The sequence below is a fragment of the Cebus imitator genome, unplaced genomic scaffold (genome assembly GCF_001604975.1).
Source record: "Cebus imitator isolate Cc_AM_T3 unplaced genomic scaffold, Cebus_imitator-1.0 Scaffold177, whole genome shotgun sequence".
Taxonomy (NCBI): Eukaryota; Metazoa; Chordata; class Mammalia; order Primates; family Cebidae; genus Cebus; species Cebus imitator.
Genome location: NW_016107492.1, coordinates 3,513,689 through 3,531,935, shown reverse-complemented (window position 1 = coordinate 3,531,935; position 18,247 = coordinate 3,513,689). Strand labels below are relative to the sequence as shown.

Sequence of the window (18,247 nt, the reverse complement as noted above, 5' to 3'; positions counted from 1 at the left end):
TGCTATTTTTTTTTTTCTTTCAATGATTCTTTTCTAGATGTTTTCCATATTTTTAAAGTAACATACTTTAGGGTGAAATTAATTATATGGATTGTCAAACCTTATTAAAGGTCCTGAGAACAGTGAGAAATATTTGCATAGCTTTAAAAAATACATAGATGAGTCTTGAAACCTCATCTATCCTACGATATCAATTTTTCCTCTCCAATGAATTCCCATGAACATATATAAACATTCTTTAATATTTCTCGTTTTAAACACCCTTGTGCTACAACTCACCCATCCAACCACTGCTGCCCCTGTTTCTCTACTCCTTAATACATTAAAATGCCTGAGAGATTTATTTAAACTGGCTTTTTCTGTTTGCTTCCCTCCATAATCTTATGAACACTCCAGGCAGAATTTCATTTGTGCTGATCTGGTAGATTGAAACAGTTCTTGCAAGGTTATTCAGAAAACTTCCGTGATCCCTAATCCAGCTATCCACATGTTGCCTAACCTAATGACCTCCATTTTCCCTATTCTAGTAGTCTATATTCACTTTTCATCTTATTTGACTTCTCAACAGCATTTGACTCATTGTCACCATTTTTATTCAGCCTCTCCTGTTTCTTTTTTTTTGCCTTACTAGATTTTCTCTCCCATAGCTACAGTATTCTCTGGGACCTCATGTAGGTCCCTGTCTTTAAATATCATCTCATTGGTGACTTCCAAATGTATGTCTTTGGTCTAGATCTCTCCCCTAAACTCCAACCTTTGTTTTACTTACTGCCATATCCTTAGAACTAGAATGCAACTGGCATAACAACAGGTTCTCAATAAATGTCTTGAATAAATGAAAAAATGCTCTACCTCATAGGGTTCTTGCAAAAACCAAATGAATCAAAGGATATAAAAGTACTTTATAAACTGTAGATCACCCAGCAACTGTCATCAAATATTATGAGTCTTACAGGTTTGTAGTATTAATAAACAATAAAATGAGTATGAGCTGAGGGAATTTTAAAAATGGATTTGAACATTTTTATCCAGATTTCAAAAGTGGTATGTCTGTCCGAATTCAATGTCCTATTTAACTCACCAAACTCCGGGCATCAGGGAAAAAGGTATAATGACTCTGTATTCAAATGCAAAAAGAAATACCTTAATGTTTGCTTTGATATAAGCATGGTATCTTTAATGCATGAGGCTCACAAATTTGCCAGACTCACTCATCTCAACTTGAAAGGCATGTCCTTGCAAAACTAATTGCAGAGTTAATTACTTACAATGCAAATGGGCAATTAGATAAGTTATATGATCCATAGCTTTAAAGCTTAGTACTTCTGGCTGAATGGTTGTTACTGAAAGAATAAGACATTAATACAAGCTAATAGGATGAGTGTGGTTGAAATACATGAATTCTAAAATTTATAACCACTACCTGCTATAATGAATTATCTTATAGAGTAGTGGCTCTCAAACTTTATGATGCATCAGAATCACCCAGTGGGCAACTTCAAAACACAGATTGTGGGGTCCCATTGCAAATTTGATTCAGTTAGTGTGGGATGGTGTTTAGTAATTCCCATTTCTAACAAGTTTCCAGGTACTGTCCTCTTAGACGTATACACTGAAGTTTTCATGACAGTTTGAGTAACCCTGCAATAGAGGATTTATCACCATATTTGTAGGGAACATAAAGTTCAATATAATTCCACATTTTTCCCCTGTATGAAGAATCTTTTATCGCTTTGTCAAGTTATTGAAAACTTTCTGTTTTTAACTTTCATGACCATTAAGAATTCCTATACTTCTCACCAATTTTCTTCAATATTCAAGTCGTCTGTACTGTTATGGGACATCCTGATAGAAATGCCTTTAGTTTAGGTGTTCATTTATAAGTCAACAAACTCCCTGTCTTGCTCCTAAAGAAGTGGTATTCCATTTGCCACATGTTGTGGGTTATTGTATCAGGACTTGCCTTCTCTTGTAATTCTAGTCTGTATCTGCATTGCTGGAGTAACACTGATCTGAATATAAATACCATCTATAAGAGCAACCTTCCTCCTAAGTCAGTCAGATATTTTGAATTCACTAGTCTTCCAACCTAAACCAAACAAATTGGAAGAGGACATAAATTCTAGATACTTTGGTTCTGCCAAGGAAATGCTCTACCTTTATTTGTTGGAAGTTTCCATCAGAAGAATGCAATTACATGCTGAGAAGGAAGTAACTAGATTCTGAACCTCTGACAAAAGTGAAAATCAAAATAAACTGTTGAACTTAAATTGAGATCCTGTTAACTTCCCAGTGCAACCTGGGAAACAAGTATTCAAAACATAATAAATTATGTCATTCTTATCTTTGATATGCTCATTACAAATAGCACCCTTTTGAAGGAATAAGTCCAAAAAATGTGAAAAATAGTGAAAATACAAACAGCCTATTTGTGATTTCAGAAGTTTCATTAATCACTGAAAAGTAAAATGTATCACAATTGTACTTTTGTAAAAACATAACCAAAATAAAAGTCAATATTTACTTAAAAAATAAATCAGGCTTGGCATGGTGGCTCACACCTGTAATTCCAGCACTTTGGGAGGCCAAAGTGGGTGGATCAGGAGGTCAGACCAACTTAGTGAAATCCCATCTCTACCAAGAATACAAAAAAAAATTAGCCAAGCGTGCCGGCAGGTGCCTGTAATCCCAGCTACTTAAGAGGCTGAGGCTAGAAAATTGCTTGAACCTGGGAGGCAGAGGTTAGGGTGAGCAGAGATCGTGCCATTGCACTCCAGCCCAGGCAACAGTGCAAGACTTCATCTCAAAAAAATTTTAAAAAAAGAAAGAAAGATAAATCAGTCATGACTTTCTTATTTATTGATTGATTTATTGATTTTTTCTTATACTTTAAGTTCTGGGATACATGTGCAGAACGTGCAGGTTTGTTACATAGGTATACATGTGCCATGGTGGTTTGCTGCACCCATCAATCTGTCATCTACATTAGGTATTTCTCCTAATGCTATCCCTCTGTTAGTCCCCCACACCCTGACAGGCCCCAGTATGTGATGTTCCCCTCTGTATGTCCATATCTTCTCATTGTTCAATCCTCATTTATGAGTGAGAACATGCAGTGTTTGGTTTTCTGTTCCTGTGTTAGTTTGCTGAGAACAATAGTTTCCAGCTTCATCCATGTCCCTACAAAGGACATGAACTCATCCTTTTTTAAGGCTGCATAGTATTCCATGGTGTATACATGCCACATTTTCTTTAACCAGTCTATCATTTATGGGCATTTGGATTAATTCCAAGTCTTTGCTATTGTCAACAGTGCTGTAAGAAACATACACGTGCATGTGTCTTTATAGTAGAATGATTTATAATCCTTTGGATATATACCAATAATGGGATTGTTGGGTCAAATGGCATTTCTAGTTCTAGATCCTTGAGGAATTGCTACACTGTCTCCAACAATGGTTGAACTAATTTACACTCTCACCAACAGTGTAAGTGTTTCTGCTTCTCCACACCCTCTCTAGCATCTGTTCTTTCCTGACTTTTTAATGATTGCCATTCTAACTGGCATGGGGTGGTATCTCATTGTGGTTTTGATTTGCATTTCTCTAATGACAGAGATGATGAGCATTTTTTCATATGTTTGTTGGCTGCATAAATGTCTTTTTTTTTTGAGAAGTGTCTGTTCATATCGTTCTCCCACTTTTTGATGGGGTTGCTTTTTTTTTATTTTATTAAATTTGTTTAAGTTCCTTGTAAATTCTGGATATTAGCCCTTTGTCAGACAGATAGATTGCAAAATTTTTCTCCCACTCTGTAGGTGTTCTTCTGTAGGTGTTCTGTTCACTCTGATGATAGTTTCTTTTGCTGTGCAGAATCGCTTTAGTCTAATTAGATCCCATTTGTCAATTTTGGCTTTTGTTGCCATTGCTTTTGGTGTTTAGTTATGAAGTCTTTGGCCATGCCTATGTCCTGAATGGTATTGCCTAGGTTTTCTTCTAGGGATTTTACAGTTTTAGGTCTTATGTTTAAGACTTTAATCCATCTTGAGTTAATTTTTGTATAAGGTTTTAAGGAAAGGGTCCAGTTTCAGTTCGGCATATGGCTAGCCAATTTTCCCAACACCATTTATTGAACAGGAGATCATTTCCCCATTCCTTGTTTTTGACATGTTTGTCAAAGACCAGATGGTTGTAGATGTGTGGCATTATTTCTGAGGTCTCTGTTCTGTTGCATTGGTCTATATATCTGTTTTGGTACCAGTACCATGCTGTTTTGGTTACTATAGTTTGTAGCATAGTTTGAAGTCAGGTAGCATGATGCCTCCAGGTTTGTTCTTTTTGCTTGAGATAGTCTTGGCTATATGGACTCTTTTTTTGGTTCCATATGAAATTTAAAGTAGTTGTTTCTAATTCTGTGAAGACAGTCAATGGTAGCTTGATGTGGATAGCATTGAATCTATAAACTACTTTGGACAGTATAGCCATTTTCACGACATTGATTCTTCCTAACCATGAACATGGAATGTTTCTCCATCTGTTTGTGTCCTCTCTTATTTCGTTGAGCAGTGGCTTGTAGTTCTCCTTGAAGAGGTCATTCACATTGCTTGTAAGTTGTATTCCTAGGTGTTTTATTCTCTTTGTAGCAATTGTGAATGAGAGTTCACTCATGATTTAGCTCTCTGTTTATTTGTTATTGATGTATAGCAATGTTTGTGATATTTTGCACATTGATTTTTGTATCCTGAGACTTTGCTGAAGTTGTTTATCAGCTTAAGGAGATTTTGGGCTGAGACAGTGGGGTTTTCTAAATATATAATCATGTCATCTGCAAACAGAGACAATTTGACTTCTTCTCTTCCTATTTGAATACTCTTTCTTTATTTCTCTTGCCTGCTTGCCCTGGCCAGAACTTCCAATACTGTGTTGAATAGGAGTGATGAGAGAGGGCATACTTGTCTTGTTCCAGTTTCCAAAAGGAATGCCTTCAGCTTTTGCCCATTCAGTATGATATTGGCCGTGGATCTGTCATAAATAGCTCTTATTATTTTGAGATACATTCCATCAATACCTAGTTTATTGAGAGTTTTTAGCATGAAGGATGTTGAATTTTATCAAAGGCCTTTTCTGCATCTATTGAGATAATCATGTGGCTTTTGTCATTTGTTCTGTTTATATGATGAATTATGTTTATTGATTTGCATATGTTGAACCAGCCTTGCATCGCAGGGATGATGCCAACTTGATTATGGTGCATCAGCTTTTTGATGTGCTGCTGTATTTGGTTTGCCAATATTTTACTGAGGGTTTTTTCATCAATGTTCATCAGGGACACTGGCCTGAAGTTTTCTTTTTTAGTTGTGTCTCTGCCAGGTTTGGGTATCAGGATGATGCTGGTCTCATGAAATGAGTTAGGGAGGAGTCCCTTTTTTTCTATTGTCTGGAACAGTTTCAGAAGGAATGGTACCAGCTCCTCTTTGTACCTTTGGTAGAATTCAGCTGTGACTCCATCTGGTCCTGAGCTTTTTTTGGTTGGTAGGCTATTAATTACTGCCTCAATTTCAGAACTTGTTATTGGTCTATTCAGGGATTCGTTTGCTTCCTTGTTTAGTCTTGCGAGGTTGTAAGTGTCCATGAATTTATCCATTTCTTCTAGATTTTCTAGTTTATTTGCCTAGAGGTGTTTAAAGTATTCTCTAATGGTAGTTTCTATTTCTGTTGGATCCGGGGTGATATCCCCTTTATCATTTTTATTGTGTCTATTTGATTCTTCTCTCCTTTCTTCTTTATTGGTCTGGCTAGTCAACTATCTATTTTGTTAATCTTTTCAAAAAACCAGCTCCTGGATTCATTGATTTTTTTTTATCTTTATCTCCTTCAGTTCTGCTCTGATCTTAGTTATTTCTTGTCTTCTGCTAGCTTTTGAATTTGTTTGCTCTTGCTTTTCTAGTTCTTTTAATTGCGATGTTAGGGTGTCAGTTGTAGATTTTTTCCCGCTTTCTCCTGTGGGCATTTAGTGCTATAAATTTCTCTCTAAACACTGCTTTAGCTATGTCCCAGTGATGCATGTATGTTGTGTCTTCGTTCACATTGGTTTTAGAGAACTTATTTATTTCTGCCTTAATTTCATTATTTATGAAATTAAGGAGTAGTCATTCAGGAGCAGATTGTTCAGTTTCCATGTAGTTGTGAGGTTTTGAGTGAGTTTTTTCATCTGTGTTCTAATTTGATTGTACAGTGGTCTGAGAGACTGTTATGCTTTAGTTTTTTTGTATTTGCTGAGGAGTGTTTTACTTCAAATTATGTGGTCAATTTTAGAATAAATGTGATGTGGTGCTAAGAATAATGTATATTCTGTTGATTTGAGGTGGAGAGTTCTATAAATGTCTATTAGGTTTGCTTGGTCCAGAGCTGAGTTCAAGTCCTGAATATCCTTGGTAATTTTCTGTCTCATTGATCTGTCTAGTATTGGTGTTAAAGTCTCCCACTATTATTGTGTGGGAGTCTAAGACTCTTTGTAAGTCTCTAAGAACTTGCTTTATGAATCTGGGTGCTCCTGTATTGTATACATATATATTTAAGATAGTTAACTCTTCTTGTTGCATTGATCCCTTTACCATTATATAGTGCCCTTCTTTGTCTCTTTTTATCTTTGTTGGTTTAAAAACTTTTTTTTGTTAGAGATTAGGATTGCAACCCATGCTTTTTTTTGTTTGTTTGTTTTCCATTTGCTTGGTAAATATTCCTCCATCCCTTTATTTTGAGCCTATGTGTATCTTTGCACTTGAGAATAGTCTCCTGAATACAGCACACCAATGGGTCTTGACTATTTAATTTGCCATTCTCGGTCTTTTAATTGGGGCATTTAGCCTGATTACATTTAAGGTTAATAGTGTTATGTGTTAATTTGATCCTGTCATTATGTTGCTAGCTGATTATTTTGCCTGTTTGTTGATGCAGTCTCTTTATAGTGTCAATGGCCTTTACAATTTGTTATGTTTTTGCAGTGGCTGGTACCGGTTTTTCCTTTCCATATTTAGTGCTTTCTATAGGAGCTCTTATAAGGAAGACCTGGTGGTGACAAAATCTCTCAGCATTTGCTTGTTTGTAAATAATTTCATTTCTTATTTGCTTATGAAGTGATTCTCAAGCCTTGGCTTCCCAAAGTTCTGGAATTACAGGCATGAGCCACCATGCCTTGCTCAATACTTCTTTTTTGTGTGTGAGACTCAGTCTCACTCTGTCACCTAGGTTGGAGTGCAGTGGGGCTCACTGCAACCTCCACCTTCTGGGTTCAGCAATTCTCATGCCTCAGCCTTCTGAGTAGCTGGGATTACAGGCATGAACTACCACACCTGGCTAGTTTTTGTGTTTTTAGTAGAGGCAGGGTTTTACCATATTGTCCAGACTGATCTTGAACTTCTAACCCCAAGTGATTCACCCACCTTGGCCTTCCAAAGTTTTGGGATTATAGGCATGAGCCACTGTGCCTGGCCCTTAGCCATCATACCTAGCCCAATACTTATTTATAAGCATGTATTTGTATTTGCAATTTGAGCAAGGCAAGACTTTTACTCACTGTTCCCATTTCAGACATTTTCATAATAAAGTTTGAGGAAAGGCAAGTCAGTAGTAATTTGTACAGTATAGAGTTTTAAAGTCAATTATTTATATATCTATAGCCAAAAAGATTCTCAACAAATCTTTACTAAATTTAATTTTTAGAAGCTTATAAATAATAAATACCAATCCTTTTATAATTGGTTAATAAGTGTTCATTTATAGCTACTTTGAACTTAGATACAAGCTAGCTGTGTATTGTAGAATGATTTCTTCTTACAAAGAGATTATGACTTACTAGGGGATATAAGAAATATGTAGAACAGTATTATAGTATGTACTGAGGAAATTAAAATGTAGAATTAATTTTATAACAATTCAAGATAACATCTAGTAATAGGTTTATTGTGTGGTACTGGCTACAAAAGAAATGATAATTACTGCCACTGGGACCTTAATTAATTCTGATTTTTTGGTTTAGAGATTTTAAAATATTCAAAAAGCTTATTGTAGAAAAGCACAGTACATTTTATCAACTTTTCCACTGAAAAAATACATTGAAATTTTACCCTGCTGATATATTTGAAATTAACCTTTGGGGAAGAAATACTTGTAAAAAAAATCACTTAATAAATCATACCAAAACCTTTAATTTTCAGGTAGTAGAATCTCTATATATGAAAAACTTAAATACAGTATTGAATGTGAGGCCAATTTGTTCTCTAGTTTTATTTTGTGAATTATGTGCTATATTCTTATTTTTTGTTGTTATTTATTAGGAAGTGGCAGTATCCATAGACGCCTATAACTTTTTGTTTGTGCATCACATAGCTCTGCTTGTTTTTCAAGTATCAGTCACCATAAAAGGGAAGAAATATTTTTCCTCTCAGTAATTTTCCACTACTATACTTCAGAATTTACTTTTATTCTTGCAATTTATCATTAGAATTCCACTACTAATAAAGACCCAAACTAAGTTTGGGGAAAAGAATATTTTTTAAAAAATAAATAAGAGCTTATAACTGTATGAGTGAAAGTAAGTACACACTTAGAGTATAATTTTTTAAAAAATAATGCACATAGTAGCAATCTTTAATGCACATAATAGTAGCAATCTTTTTTGTCACTGAGAAAGTCCCAGTTACCTGATGTAGTCTGGACTTTGAGCGACATAGGTCTCATGTCCCAAATCTTCCACTGAGGACACTCAATGGAAGAATCAGTGTCTGGAGAATCAAGGAAAGAAACTATAGGTAAATTAATGAGAATTCAAAGTAAGTAATTAAGCAGCACAGAGGGAGGTTAGTGATAATTACCTTCGGTATGTCTTAGCTTTTTATCATTTAGTGCCTTCATGACCTTATGATTCATATAATTTGTTCTTTTTTCTTTTCAATAATTCTTTTTTTCTGGTAATAAAATGATACATGGTAGAGCATATAGAATAATACATTTATTATAAAATGATGCATCGTTAAACATATTGAAATTATAGAAAAGTACAAAAAGAGTGAAAAACCTCTCAATCTTAACAATCAGAGATAGTTATTGTTAAAACTATTGTGTATTTCAATCTAGTGTCTTATTTTTCTAACTTTCTATCTATGTTCAAATTGAGATAATATCATACATAAAATTTGTATAGTTGCATTTACATAATAAAAGCTCATATTAACAAACTTCAAAATTCTATTTTAGTGACTACATCATAAGGAATATTATCCATATGCCTATAAGCAATGAGCATGTTCATCTTGGTATACCATTTCCAATATTTCTCTTAAAAACTTAAGAATTATTTTCAAATTTATTTATTAAAAATACCATTTTTGAAATTATTGTTTTGTAATTACTAAAAGTGTCAATGTTTTCATACAATTAATGAATATTTACATTTCATTTTAGAATTAACTGTACATTTTTTGTGTTTATTTCTTTAACCTACCTTTTAATTTTAGATTACATATTTCTTAGTCTACTAAATTCATTAAGCTTTTTTTTTTTGAGACAAGAGTCTCACTCTGTCGCCAGGCTGCTGGAGTGCAGTGACGCAATCTCGCCTCACTGCAACCTCCGCCTGGCAGATTCAAGCAATTCCCCTGCCTCAGCCTCCTGAGTAGCTGGGACTACAGGCATGCAACACCACGCTGGCTAATTTTCTGTATTTTAGTAGAGATGGGGTTTCACCATGTTGGCCAGGATGGTCTCAAACTCCTGACCTTGTGATCTGCCTGCTCACCCTCCCAAAGTGCGGGGATTATAGGCATGAGCCACCACACCCAGCCCATTAAGCTTTTTTAAATCCAACTTTTAATTTTTGTAAAAGTTGACCATGTTAAGCAATTATTTAAGAGAATCTATTTTATTTTTAAGAAAGAAAAATTTACGTCAAATGAAAATATATAGACTATCTCAACAAAATGTACAAATACTTTCAATTAGATATAAACAAGTAAAATTGAATGATGTGGCCAACTTAGTTAACAAAATCATAAATGCTTGATGTGTTAACAGTAGCACTAAAGCATTGCTACCAAAAAGAGGTAACATCTAAAAATTGTGTACTGCTTTCTGACAAATGTTCTTTGAAATGTGAGCCAATCTAGTATCATTTAAAGTAATATTATTTAAAACATTACAACTGCATAGATATTTATGTTCATGCAGAAATGAAGAAAGTAGAATGTATACTGGTTCATATAACATTAATACAATGTGATATAATACATACACATATTATGTATGAAGACTGGGAAACTCTCACTATTCCAGTGATAATTATATCTCAACATTGCTTATAAAAATTTCGCCTCTTGAAAGAATTTCACCTTTTGAAAGGGCTAAGGAAGAGAGTGAATCTTGATCCACATGATTAAATGTATTCATTTATCAAATCATATATTTGGTAAGTTATTTTTAAGCTCCTTCAATTGCAAGACACAGCCCCATGCTCTTAGAACTGAGGGTTTATGCATTAGAACAGATGGCTCTTTCAGTTAGAAGTCACCTATTTTTAGTACAGAGTATTTAGTTCATATCTTTAGAAATACATATAATTGTTTCAGTCACATCTTTAGTAATGAGTCTGTATTTCCACAAAGAATTACGTAAAAAGTTTTTCTAAATCATACCCCACACCTTGCTATTAAAATGAGAAATGAAGATCTAGATTCAGAGATGAAATTCACAGATGGGATTTTGTATCTGTGATTGGCAGTCTAAATGAGATTAAGGTCAGACATGTAGCACCGTTGGCAGAGATAAAGCATCAAATGAAAAGTCAAGGGATAATGGCCAGTTGTGTGTGCCATTCTTTTTCCTCTGCTTTCAGGCAGAAACACACTGTAGCGGCTGCCACTCACTCTAATTACTAGGCCTGGAGTGACACAGCAGGCTATTGCTCTCTGAATTGCTAAACATCCTTCAGGCAAAGACAGTAATTACAATATTCTGATTTCAAAATGATAATATTTTGCACTCGATACTGTGGCATAAGTGGATCAGAATACAAAATTAATTTTTAGAACTGCACCATGCCAAATGAAGCATGTTTTTATTTTGCCATTTAGTTACTTCTGCCACTTCTATGTCATACAGCCATGTACATGCATATTAAGGCATGGTATATTTACATGTGCAGTATGTAATTTTAATGTACATTGGTATGCATATATGTATCAAAGAAAGGTAGCACTTTTAGAATATCATTGTTGCTACTGACTAATTGTTCTCAAACACTTATTAGATGTAATATCTCTGGGATCGATGTAATGTAATATGTACTTTTTGCTTAGGTAAGCATGAGAGACAATTAAATGACATAAATTTAATATTTACAACATTTCTACTTTAGTGCTAGTATTTTTGTATACTTCATTTTGTTGAATTCTCACAAAAGTTGACCAAGTATGTATAATTATTTCTAAAGCATGATTAAGATGACTGAGTTTCAGACTCCTTCCTTATGCCATACACAAAAATCAACTCAAGATGGAGTAAAGACTTAAATGTAAATCTCAAAACTATAAAAACCCTGGAAGATAAACTAGGCAATACCATTCACGACATAGGCACAGGCAAAGATTTCATGATGAAAATACCGAAAGCAATTGCAAGAAAAGCAAATATTGACAAATGGGATCTAATTAAACCAGAGAACTTCTGCACAGCAAAAGAAACTACCAATAGAGTGAACAGACAGCCTACAGATTGGGAGAGAAAATTTTTGCAATCTACCCATCTGATAAAGCTCTAATATCCTGCATCTATGAGGAACTTAAATTCACAAGAGAAAAACAACTCCATTAAAAAGTGGACAAAGGGCATGAACAGACACTTTTCAAAAGAAGACGTACATGTGGCAAATAATCATATGAAAAAAAGCACAACATCACTGATCATTAGAGAAATGCAAATCAACACCACAATAAGGTACCACCTCACACCAGTCAGAATTGCTATTATTAAAAAGTCGAAAGAAAATAATAACCAACGCTGGCAAGGTTGTGGAGCAACAGGAACACTTATAAATTGTTGGTGGGAATATAAATTAGTTCAACCATGTGGAAGACAATGTGTTGATTCCTCAAAGATCTAAAGACAGAAATACTCTCTGATGGAGCAATTCCATTATTGAGTATATACCCAAAGGAATATACATCATTCTGAGATAAAGATACATGCACACATATGTTCATTTCAACATTATTCACAATAGCAAAGACATGGAATTAACCCAAATGCCCATCAAATGACAGATTGGATATAGAAAATATGTTACATGTACACCATGGAACACTATGTAGCCATAAAAAGTAAAGAACAAGATTATGTGTTTGCAGGGACATGAAAGGAGCTGAAGGCCATTATCCTTAGCAAACTAATGCAGGAACAGAAAACCAAATATTCCATGATCTCACTTAAAGTGGGAGCTAAATAATGAGAACACATGGGCACATAGAGGGAAACAACACACACTGAGGCCTATTGGAGGGTGGAGAGTGAAAGGAGGGAGAAAATCAGGAAAAATAATGGATACTAGGCTTAATAACTGGGCAATGAAATAATCATTACAACAAATTCCCATGACACAAGTTTATGTAACAAATCTGCACATATATCCCGGAACTTAAAATTAAAGTTTCTTTAAAAAACAAAACAAAACAAAAAAAAGGATTACTGAGTTTCCAGAAGTTAAATAATTCCCTGGAAGTCAAATAGCTAATATAAGATAAAACTGTGATTCGAGCTGGGTTTTCTTTGACTCCTGAATCGATGCTTTTTCATATACAAGTTGTTTAAAGCAGGGATCCCCAACCCCTGGGTCACACAGCAGGAGGTAAGCAAAAGGCAAGTGAGCATTACTGCCTAAGCTCCCCTTCCTGTCAAATCAGTGGCAGCAGTAGATTCTCATAGAAGCACCTGAGAGGGATCTAGATTACTTGTTCCTTATGAGAATCTAACACCTGATGATCTAAGGTGGAACAGTTTCATTATGAAACTATCACTACCACCACCCCATTTGAGGAAAAATTGTCTTCCACAAAACTGGGTCCTGGGTGCCAAAAAGGTTGGGGACCACTGGTTTACAGTGATGATCGACCTAGAGTGGAGCTAGACGTGTAAAAGAATCACTGTTTCCCTAGTAATGAAATGTTCACTGTAATATGAGGAGGCTAGTTTTGTTCATTCAAAAGATTTGTCAACATTAGGAAAGCTATTTGATACAGTTTTTGAGCCCTTCCTCTGTTCTCATTTAGTTGTATTAAAATGTAATGCACCAATACGGGTTGTTCAACTGGTTGACTTCAAGATGCACTTCTCTGATTTTTCACCTGAATAAAAAAATTTATATTATTCTAGAATAGTTGTTCTTCTCAACCCAGAGCATTCATTTAGAATTTAGAGGTCACAAACTCTAATGCCTGTAACTTTCAGAACTATGTATGAACCAGATTGAGTGTGAAATAATAGAGTGTGGTGCCTTTGTAAATGGGAGCCTGCAAACTCCTTATGAAAGTATTTAGATCCACTTACAAACAAACGAACAACACCCTAACCACACAAAATACTCAGATAAGAATTAATTCAACCCAAGGCATCAAGTATACAACACTGCATGAAAATTAAATGTTGATAGATATTTGAGTATCTTAGAAGTTGGTATAATATTAACGTATTATCAGAATCCAGTTAAATACTATTCTATTTCTTTAATCATTCCTTCTGTGAGCAACACTGTGTTCAAAGACGGTGAAGGAGTGCAGGCTCCAATACTTGTCTTCAGAAATACTCCTTTAAACATAAAAGGTATAACGAAACCGTGCCTCAAGACCTGTTTCAAGGTCAAATATCATTATCCCTGTTTTGTAAATGGGAAAATTAAATCACTGGGGAATCTTAAATGCCCTATAAAACACTTCTAAGAAATTAAATTACATGCTTTGGAAGTCTAGCACTTCAAAGTTGATATTAGAGATTATAAAGGTTTTAAAGTGCATGAGTTGTTCTTTGGGAAAAAATACTGAAGGAACCATCAAGGTTTTGCACAGAGGCACTGCCAGGGTTTCCTAAAGCTCACCTGCAGGTGCGAGAGCCAGCAGGGGTGTTGATCTGGCCTTTGTGGTTGGCCAGGCATGTCTTCTTCCCTGCCTCCTCTTTGTTTGCCCTCCTGAAGCTGTGATTTGGGAGGATGAGGTTTCTCTTCCAGAACAGAGGCACAGAGCAGAACCTGTGGGTTAAAGGCATTGCATGTGACTCTTTACTCTTTCCTGTAACTCCGATATCCAATCACAATGTCCTGGTGGCCTCCATGTGTGTGCACTATGCAGTGCTCAGGCTGCTCCATGCTTGCTTGAAATGAAAGGCCAAGGTCTGTGGACCACTTTTCCACCTTTTCTGTCTTTCATTTTGTTTTTGCTATTTCTCGGTATTCAGCAGCTTCGAGTGAATAGATTGGATCACGAATTGATACAGGCCTATGGGTTGTTGCTAGGACAAAAAACCCAGGCTTTGTTTAGAAAATGACATTTGTTCTCCAGCTTACTCCTGAAAATATGAGAGCCTCTCTTTTTTAAATTTTTTTCTTCCCACTCAGAAACCATGGTAAATATTTTAATTCCTTGGGCAGAACCTAGTATGGGCTGTATTAGGCACAGTGTCTGTGTCAGGGGTTCCTCTGGAGGCTGATGATGAGGAATCTCTGGATGCAACTTCAGCTGCATATGTTACTGTGTTTTCACAGGAGGTGATCGAGATCGGATGACAGCAAATCATGAGAGCTACCTCCTCATGGCAAGCACCCAGAATGATATGGAAGACTGGGTGAAGTCCATCCGCCGAGTCATATGGGGACCTTTTGGAGGAGGTGAGTGTTCCTTTAAAATCATGGGAAAACAGAAAGGTAGACCAAACCTGCTCATCTTTTTCCCCCAGCTAATGTTATTCTTAGCTCCTGAATTCGTACTTAGCTCCTGAATTCGAGTGGGTGAATGTTAAAATAAATTGCAGATTGTTCAATATTATTGTTAGACATATATCTTTGTAAATCCTACAGGTTTAATTTAGATCATGTGTCATTTATAATGAACCTTCTTCTGTGAATATGTTGAATTATAAAAATGGGTTTTTTTTTTAAGTTTTGGATTTTTCCATATTACTAACAATCTGCAGTTATGGGACTCATACTGTAAAAGTAGATCAGTTAAGAATATCTAGATATGAAGTCAGAAATTTATGACTAGTGGATTTGGAAGCTATCCCAGCCCCCAAATGCTCAATTGTATCAAAGAGGAATGCCAGAACTTTTGATAATGATCTGATGATTATGGGAGTGAAAAACATGCTTTCGATCAGGTAAGTGTTTGTAAATTTGAAAGTGAGTTTTTAAAAGGTTTTAGTTAACACAGTGTTGAGAATGCACCATATGAAGAATGAGCTAAAAAGGTGCTGTGAATAGAACTAAACAAAGGAAGAAAAGATAAAAGATGTGATCTTGGTGTACCAAAAAATAGAAAATGGAATCATATAAACAGAAAAATTAACAAAAATGAGCAAATGGAACAAAAAAATAAAAGCACAAAATTATTTATCTAGAACTACAGTATATTTCCAAGAACATAATGCCTAATTTTTATATAGTGAAGTAGTTAAGAATAAGTTGTATCATGTCAAATTCACACTTTATAAACAGTTACAGTCCTTATATGTATTTTCCATTCTTTTGTATATTGTCAACACCCTGAACTGAGAAAGTGATTTTGTTTTTCTCTAAACACATCAGATGTTTCTTAGGCTGACTGACCATTTTATATTTTAGAATAACTTAAAAGCTTAGTTTTCAAAGTTGGTAAATTAAGGTTAAAATAGCAGAGATTCATTGAAAACGTGATATTTTACTAGATTAATGGCACATGTTTGTAAAGTGCCCATGTTTTAGAAGTATCTTCTGTTAGGGAAAGGGAAGGTTCCTAACTAGGATGACCATTCATTCCAGTTTGCTCAGTAAGAGCAGTTTACAACTTTTGTCCCAGGCTAATTGTTGATTGTGCTACCTTTCACTCCCACGGTGCTCTAGTTTGGATGACAACACATACGGTTACCTTGTTCATAACCCCAAATAGCTAGCAAGTGACTGTAAAATTTGAAAAGGCCTCACCGGCTGAGATCCCCACTCTAGTACCTTAGCAGAGGATTCCTCAGGGTTATGCAGTAAGGAGTTATTTCTCCTTTATCCAAGGTTTCGGTTACCACTAGTCAACTGCAGTCTAAAAATATTAAATGGGTAATTCAAGAAATAAACAATTCATAAGATTTAAGTTGCACATTGTTTTTAGTAGCATGATGAAATCTCACACTGCCCTTCACGGGATGTGAATTGTCCAACTGTCCAAACGTTCACACTGCACGCACTACCCTCTACTCATTAGTAGCACCTCGGTGATCAGATTGACTGTTATGGTATCACAGCGCTTGTGTTCAAGAAGGACTTGTTTTACTTAATAATTGCCCCAAAGTGCAAGAGCAGTGATGCTGGAAATTTGGATATGCCAAAGAGAAGTCATAAAATGTTTCGCTTATGTGAAAAGGTAAAACATTCCTGATTTAAGGGAAAAAAAAGTTGCATGCTACGGTTGCTAAGAGCTATAGTACAATGAAATGCCTTGAAAGAAAGATCATGTTCACATAGCTTTCATTGTAGTATATTGCTATAATTATTCTTATTATTAGTTATTATTGTTAAACTTTTACTATGCCTAATTCATAAATTAAACTTTACCATGGGTATGTATGTATAGGAAAAATATAGTATATAAAGGGCTCAATACTGTCTGAGATTTCAGGTATCCAACGGAGATTTTTATCCCCTATGAATAAGGAGTGGGTACTGTACATGAGAGACACATACCCATCTAGTAATGTTTGTTAGCACCTCCAGGGTGAAGAGTTTGTGGGGAGCCTGAGGATGAACCTTTTCAAAGCTCCTGTTGTCTCTAAAGACTCTCTTCTCTCCTTTATCATCAGATTTCTGCGGTTCCTGAGTTTAGACAAATCCTTAATGTCTACTGGAGAATATATTTTTGTTGAGGGATTATTTCTATCAAGTGTTGGTTATTTTCCTCCCTTTCTCCTCTTCCATCTGTGACTTCAAAAAAGAAAAGAAAAGAAAAAGAATGAGATCCAGTTAACTTCTCCAAATAAATGGCCACAGGCAGTCACATCAACCCAGAAATCTCATAAATAATTCCAGTGGGACTGGGAGAGCTGCATATGTGAATCTTCAAATTCATGAACCTAGAAGGGACACTCCAATTATTCATTGGTCTATATACTTTATTGTATGAGATCTACTTCAGGGATTTTGCAAATGCTCAATTTGAATCTACATTTAAAGAGATATATTTTATCATATGGCAGTCATAATAGAAACAATCCTTCAAAGAATAAATCTTCTCCTGCCCCCTTTGTTTAATAGGAGTGTTATGAGATTGCAAGGTAAATTCTTAAAGTACAATTTAATTTGTAAGAAACCCTTTGTGATTTCTCTGAATATCAGAGTTTGCTAAAGTTAATACAGAACACAAAACAAAACAGAATGTCAGTACTGAATGTCAGCCATAATCTTGGGTTTCAGATGATCATATTAATCTAAGATGTCAAATGTTCCTATTAATATTAATAAATTCTGTGATTGTTGATTGAATTTTAAAGAAATCTTATACGTTTTAGTTTTAAACAATGAGTTATATGACTGAAAACCCTTTTACTTATTTTACGCTGTGTATTGTTTCCACTTAACATTTTCAATGAAATGTTAAATTAAATTTAATGTTAAATTAAATTAACTTTCCTACAGATTTGCAATATTTTAAAACCACTGTTTTAGTTCAACCTCACATTTTGTGAATTAAGTCTTTAAGATCCAAAGAGGTTGAAAAACTTGCCAAGTGTCACACTGTGAGGAGTAGAAGTAGGAAGAAAGCCCATGTGCTCCTCCTGCTTTATAGCTAAATAGTGTGGCCTATACTTCTACTGTGGTAGTAAAAAGCCCACAATTATAAGTCCATGCCTTATTGATAGCATATTCTTCAGTCTATAAGAAATAATAAAAGTTTTTAAATGTATGATAATTAGAGTTAATATAGTTTTATGAGTCCTTCAAAAATACTGGAATTGATACCATAGAGCATTTA

The 18,247-nt window shown here is 35.0% G+C and overlaps 1 protein-coding gene across 4 annotated transcripts in view; it reads left to right on the top strand.

Annotated features, from left to right (window-relative positions):
• ARHGAP24 (Rho GTPase activating protein 24) overlaps positions 1–18,247 on the top strand; it is a 270,266-nt gene that overhangs the window by 177,192 nt on the left and 74,827 nt on the right. For all 4 annotated transcript variants that reach the window (XM_017545161.2, XM_017545160.2, XM_017545158.2 and 1 more), the window contains exon 2: positions 14,800–14,922. In XM_017545161.2, coding sequence (XP_017400650.1) covers positions 14,817–14,922 — 106 coding nt within the window. In that variant the 5' untranslated portion in view covers positions 14,800–14,816. The remainder of the gene's footprint in view (positions 1–14,799; positions 14,923–18,247) is intronic.